The sequence below is a fragment of the Solanum stenotomum genome, unplaced genomic scaffold, assembly GCF_019186545.1.
Source record: "Solanum stenotomum isolate F172 unplaced genomic scaffold, ASM1918654v1 scaffold30406, whole genome shotgun sequence".
NCBI lineage: Eukaryota > Viridiplantae > Streptophyta > Magnoliopsida > Solanales > Solanaceae > Solanum > Solanum stenotomum.
The window spans coordinates 385628-393142 of record NW_026030956.1 but is presented as its reverse complement, the minus strand read 5'-3'; the positions used below and the strand labels follow the sequence as shown (position 1 = coordinate 393142).

General features: G+C 31.3%; 1 protein-coding gene across 1 annotated transcript; it reads left to right on the top strand.

Annotated features, from left to right (window-relative positions):
* The first annotated feature begins 5910 nt into the window (after positions 1–5910).
* Positions 5911–7291, top strand: LOC125851850 (leucine-rich repeat extensin-like protein 6). The gene has a single exon (XM_049531594.1). The coding sequence runs from the start codon at positions 5951–5953 to the stop codon at positions 7112–7114; it is 1164 nt and encodes a 387-aa protein (XP_049387551.1). The 5' UTR covers positions 5911–5950; the 3' UTR covers positions 7115–7291.
* The last annotated feature ends 224 nt before the right edge of the window (positions 7292–7515 follow it).

Below are 7515 nucleotides of genomic sequence, written 5' to 3'. Positions count from 1 at the left end.
TTAGAATTCTATATGGTCCCCATAGATCTACATGTATAACATCAAAGCACATAACTGATCTGTTCTCACTAATTGGAAATGGTAATCTAGTTCGTTTAGCTAAAGGACATACATGACAACTATTCAAGGAATCTATGTCTTTAATATGCAGTAAAAGAGATAATAACTTCAGAACTTGAGCTGAAGGATGCCCAAGTCTCTTATGCTATAGTTTGTTGTCTCGCACTACTGCTCCTGCAATCAAACTTTGATGTTTTTGAGCCTTAGATGTTTCTTTCATTCCATGTGCACCTTTGAAAATGTATAATCCCCATTTCTCCTTACCAATCCCCTTTACCTTGCCACTGTGAAGGTCCTGAAACACACAAAAATCAGGATAAAAGGAGACAAAGCAGGACAATTGTTTAATGGCTTTGGACACTGATAACAGATTATACTTGAAATTAGGAACAAGTAATACATCTTGTACAACTGCGTTTTCAAAAACAAAGGCCTCTCTTATGTGTGATATATCTGCCTTAGCACCAGTGGGAAGATGGACCTTATCCCTTACTGCACAATTCTTTGAAAACACACTTTCGTTTGCTGTCACATGGTGTGTAGCACTAGAATCTACTATCCATTCTTGTGATTCTACATGAGACAATAAGCAATTAGACATACCTGATATATTGACTTGTTTCATCTCATGTGTATCTTTGTTCAAAAACTTCATGATCTGTTTGTATTCTCCATCTGTAAATACTTGAGCCTTGGATAATACAACATTATTAACTTCTTGGTTCTCTTCCTGATAGGTTTGCAATGCATTCTGACTGACATCTCCAGTTGAATTATTTCCAGTAAAGTTAGTCCTGACTTGACTTCCATACTGAGATCCATTGTTGAATTCGTCCAGACTGAGAACCTGCTCCTCTTGAATTTCCATTATTGTAGTTCCATTTCCTTCTTTGCTTCCAATCTGTAGGATAACCTATCAATTTATAGCAATTCTCTCTAGTATGTCCAGTGAAATGGCAATAGTCACACCTCTTTCCTCTGTAGTTTTGATTTCCATAGCTGATTTCTGCATTTCTATTCACATGCATTGCAATTGGATTAACCTTTTCATCCACACTAGTCATACATGCCAAATGTTGGATCTCATCTTCTACTATCATTGCATACGCCTGATTTATAGTAGGTGTAACTCCTTTCAATAGGATTTTTCTTCTAGCTTGATCATACGAATCATTCAAGCCACTCAAAAACTGAATTAGTCTAAAGCTCGTATATGTGATCTGTATAGTACTTCGACTTTAGGCAGACACAAGTTGGAGCTGGTACCACAACATCATATTCACTCCATAGATTATCCAGCTTAGTAAAATAATTTGACACTGAATCAGTTCCTTGTGTGAGGGAATTGATTTCTCTATGTAGCTGATAAAGTCTCATGCGATTCACCTTATTGAATCTCTCTTTCAGGTCCTTCCATACATCATATGCACTTGTTGCATACACAATTCCTCATTAACAGAGCTCATCAGCCATGACAAGACAATTGCATTACAAGTTTCCCATTGCTAATGCAATTCATCCTTGTACAATGCTCTGCTATAGGCTCCAATCACAAATCCATATTTCCTTTTCCCTAACGCGATTCTCATCGATCGACTCCAAACTCCATAGTGTTCTGATCCAATTAGCTTGATAGGAATCAATGTAGCACCAGATGCATCAGCTGGGCCTATATACAATGGACCACTCAGATCTATCTTAATACCTGCCATTTCTGAATCAACAATCTACAACATATCTGATTTCCTTCAACCTTCGTCTTTAGCCTGTTCTACATAGACATTGACGAACCTACTCTGATACCATACGAAAACATACTAAAATTGTATTTAAACAGGAGAAGATTTAAGAATAAGAAGATGAAAAAGTATATTCACAATGTCTATCAATTACAGTATTTATAGACTCCTATAATCATCTAGGAGTCTCTAGAAACTTCTAGCCAACTTACCTCTATCACCGTTTAAACTAAGTAATAAACTACAACTAACACAATGAAACAGTAACAAACTACCTAACTCAATGTAGCAGTGAAACAGTAAAAACAGAATTGTGCACTGATGGTGCATTGCAGTCACTAACTAACTTATGCAACTATTATTTCAACAGTTTCATATTAGTTGTCACGTTTTCTAATGAAATCATAAACAAAAGCTCATTTTTCTATTCTTTACTATTGAGACTCACCAAAATTATAGTAAAAACTATGGAAAATACATCATTTAGATTAGTTCCTCTTTTGTATGGATAAACGTACCCTATTACTAAATAAATAAAATCCTTCCCGTTTTTAAGAAAAAAAAATTGTAGTAAAAAGTAAGGGCCACACAATTGCCTTTTTTTTTGTTTCCAATTTAATTTGGTCTTTCAGATTTGGTAGTTGACTTCAAAAGTCTTCAACTTTAAGAACTGGTCAAATTCAAGAAACAGTTACTATTTTGAAAATTATTAGAACTTTATTTTTTGTCATTTCATAATTAATCAGCTTACGTTCTAATTCATATAATAAGTGAAAATAATGTACGTATTTCCACGTAACATCATTTATTTTATTTAAAAAAAATTCCCGTAATATATGATTAATTATTTCTACTAATGACTTTTTCCCTCAACTCTAAATTTAAAAGGTTCATTTTCAAGAAAAGACAGATTAATTACTATAATTAAACTTGACCCTTTCATCAAAAATTAACGCTGAAACATGCATACATTTTTAGGCAAATATATACTTTCCTTTTTGGCTAACCAACCAAAGTAATATTGACTTTAGAATATATCCATAAAATATATTAATTTTAATTTTCACATGCAAGTTGGATTAATAAATTACACACATTTCACATCAAAGTGCAATTTGAAATTCAGAAAAATAATAATAATAATTCAGTGGTTGAATAGTTCATTGTGGTAAACTCTCCTTCTTGCCAGCTAGGTTTCACCTTCTTATGATGACCAAAAACTCAAACCAACCAAAAAAATTATTATTTTAAAATAATAAAAATTAGAGGATGAGAGAAGAAAAAGAAAGAAATTTTTTTTTTTACTGTAAAGTAAATGTGAAACAGAGAAAAAAAATTGAGAGTTCACAATGACCTGCTTTTAACTACTGAGTAGTGCTAAATAATGTTAGATTCAAATCTAATGTTTTGCTCAACTTTACAGATACAATAGCATATTATTATCTAACATTTACGACTAACATAATTTTTTTTGATAAGAATATAAACTAATTAAATTCATAAATTGTAAGAGAAACAAAAAAAAAAGGACCATTTATTAAATAACTATCCCAAAAAGGGACAATTGACAAAAATTTCCGCCTGTATTGGTCTGTGGCCTTATTGGACCAGGTTTGGCTCAAAAAGAATAATAACACACCATATTCCGAGTGTCTTTGGATTGACTTAACTTTTTTGGAAACCCAGGATAACCCGCAGTTGCTATAACCTCTGTAATAGTCTCTGTCCTTCGGGTGAGCACTTTGTGCGCACTGAGTAAACCCCCCATTGTGTAATAGCCTGCAAACCACACAGAGGATGTAAATCACACTAGGCAAGCCCTATGCGACAGGCTCGACTTAGGGGATTGACTCAACTTATTCACACATTATTCAATAATAATTAGTAGAGCGTCTTTTCATTTTCAACTCTGAGGTTATAAGTTTGAATATCAATGAAGCGAAAAAAGTGGGAAAGGTAGAATACCAAATAGCATAAAAATAAGTAGTAGCTAGGGCAACCAGGACTTAATTACTTTTGATAAATAATAAACCTTAAAACTTTCAATTAGCAACTAACTTAGTTTTACCACTTCAACAAGAAAATGAGTAGTTAATTTCCTTGCTATCACAAAATTTCAAAGATAATCTCTATGTAATTAAGCTCTTAAATTATCCACAACTAATATATATAAATATATGAGAATAAAAAAGAACAAGGAATTGTGCAAAACAATTAGTACTTTTGGTAGTATTATTTAAGTTTTTTTTTTTTTTTAGTATTTTCAATCTATGTTTATACATCCGATATTAATCTTATACATAGAAAATCATGATATTAACAATATAGAGTATGATTTCTATTCTAATTACCCTATTACTTTAATACCACATAACCAAATAATTGATAAAAATAATATCAATATAATTAATCTGATATATTAATACACTATATTCAATAATATTTTTATACACCTTATCAAACAACTTCTACAATATTATGAATATTCCACTATTAATGAACTTTCCCATCATAAGCTACTGAGTCAATGCATGAAAGACATGCAATACCAAATTAAAAGATATATATATGATGTGTTTAGATAACAATGTACTAACTAATATAAGTACCATTATTGTTGTGTGGTCATTGTTTCCAAATTTCTAACTAACATATTTCTTAATTCTTACTTAATTATTCTTATGGTTTGGTTTTCCAAGAAATAAACCCCCCTCTATCATAATCAGTTTAATATAATTGGACACTGTCAGTCCCTCCTAGCTACTTGTGTTTTAAAAATCATAACTCATACTGATAAAAGTTCTTTTTTAAAATAATAATAATAATTAACCTACATTAATTTTTTCCCTTCAATTTTCTGAAAAATAAGGTAGCCTTCTTTTTCTATTACAGTCAACTATATTAATTGCTATCATCTATAATAGTATTTTATTGTGTAGGGTCAAGTTTTCTTTCAATTCGTTTTTTATTGTGTTATATTATATATTTGTTTATAACAATATTTCACAATATAAAACAACAAAAAATAGGCTTAATTACATTGATAACCTCTTAAGTTATAAATTTGTCCCAAAAAACATTTAGATACTTAAATTACGTACGATCTGTTTCAATTGAGGACTTGAACATATGATAAAATATTTTTATTAAATTCGGTTCAAATTTTTTACATGTGTTCTTAAATGTCCATTATGTAGATAAGCCACTTAATGTATGTAACTTTATGAAATTATATGTATTACCCTCAATAAGTTGTAGAATCTCAAACATATTCCACTTAAGGATATTGTGTATAATTAAAAAAATGACATATTTTATGTGATTAACTCATCTACGTAATGGTACCTGAGAACACACACAATTTTTTTATCTTAAAAAATTGAACTAAAAATATCTAATAGGAACACTTAAGTGAATTGGAACATGCCGTACATAGTTCCAGTGTCTAAACGATATTTTTGTGTGGCAAATTTAAGAGGCTATTGATATAATTAAGCTAAAAAAGTATCCGGACAAATAACACCGTTATAAAATTTACACTGTAAATCCAATCTTTGCCTTTCCATGACTCTAAAATCTCCAAAAGTACCCAGGACATTGAAAAACATGATGTGTGTATATACAAAATAATCCAATAAGTTTAGCTAGTTTAATACTAAGCCCCTAAATTAAATTACTAAAAACCGTGTTTTTGGTGAGATCAGTAGCTAATGTCCATCAAACTTTCTAACAATTTGTACAACATCATCATTTTTTGTCTATAAGGTATAATATACCAATTTCCGTATCTTATTTTGTTTAAATTAAGGATATAGACATAAAGACAAAGAAAACTCTAATTAGTAGTACTTCCCTTAAGAAAACTCCTAGGATTATATTAATTCTAATCACCAACTAGCAAATTATTTTCATAAAAAAAGATCAGCATTAAGTAAGATATGGTCAATATTTGAATATCCTAATTATAGTTGTCTAGTTCCTAATCACTATTTAATTTCATTAATTAAATAAAATATACTCTCTCTACCATCCACTTAGCCTCCACCAAAAGCCATTTAAATATCAACCCTTTGTGGCATCTATCTAAACATATTCCAACACAATACATTAACTTTGTCTTAAACCCTAAACTCCTAAAACTCATCAAAATCATGAAACTCATCAACTTTGCCCTTTTTGGCTTCTTGTTCATCATTTTCTTCTTCTCAAAACCCTCATTTCAAGCTTCAATCAACTATGAACCAAACCCTAGACTTTTCGATGCTTACATAGCTCTACAAGCTTGGAAACATGTCATGACTTCCGATCCAAGAAACTTCACAAAAGATTGGTATGATTACAATGTTTGTAACTACACCGGGGTTTATTGTGCTCCAGCTCCAGATAACCCTAATATCACCACTGTTGCTGGTATTGACCTCAACCATGCAAATATCTCCGGATACTTACCTGAAAAACTTGGTTTATTGACTGATTTAGCCGTCTTTCATATAAATTCCAATAGATTTCAAGGCTCAATCCCGAAATCTTTTTCTAAGCTTCGAATTTTATTTGAACTTGACGTGAGTAACAATCTTTTTTGTGGTGAGTTTCCTTCCGTTGTGTTATCTCTTCCTTCTTTGAAATTTCTTGATATTAGGTATAACCAATTCGAAGGAAAAGTCCCTACAACCCTTTGGGATCGAACACTCGATGCTCTTTTCATAAACAACAACAAATTTCAATTTTCTTGGCCTAAAAACTTAGGTAAATCACCCGTTTCTGCTTTGGTTATGGCAAATATTAATGTAACGGGGTGTATACCATCAAGTATAGCAAAAATGTCGAAAACATTAAATGAGATTATTCTCTCGAATTCGAGTTTAAGTGGATGTTTACCACAAGAATTAGGGTTATTGAAAAATGTTAGGGTTCTTGATGTGAGTTTTAACAAGCTTGTTGGTGAGTTGCCGGAATCAATTGGTGGAATGAAGAAATTGGAACATCTTAACGTGGCACATAACAAGTTTTCCGGTGAGATTCCGATGAGTATTTGTTCATTACCAAAGTTGGAGAATTTCACTTACTCTTATAATTATTTTTGTGGTGAACCAAAGATTTGTCTCAAGTTGAAGGATAGAAATGATAAGAAAAATTGTATACCATATCGACCATCACAACGTTCAGAAAGTGAATGTAAGACATTTTATTCACGAGGTCCGGTGGATTGTAGTTCATTTGGTTGTAGATCACCACCACCGCCACCACCGCCACCTCCACCACCACCGCCACCACCACCACCACCGCCAAAATCACATTATTACCATTATCCTTAAAGTGATTGATGAGTTGTGTTTATTTGACTTTTGTTTGGTTTTACGTGATTGGATAGGTTTTGTATTGAAAGGGAAAAAATGGAATAAAAAAAATTGTTCGTTGAATAAACTATACATGTAAGAAAGTTAAAAGACTTTTTCTTTTTGTTATTGTTTATCACTTTTTGTATCATTGGATAATATACATTGACTTTGATGTATTTTATTTAATTTCCCCTTCTTCTTTTTTTTGTGCAAATAATATGTACCATGATGTTCTCGTTATTATTTTTTATATAAATTATTAAATATGTATGAATCTTCAACCTTAAGCACCGAGCTAATTCAAGTAGCAAAAATATATTTTGAAAACACACATGATTTTTGAAATTATGTATATTTCCTTTCATCTAATAGTCGAA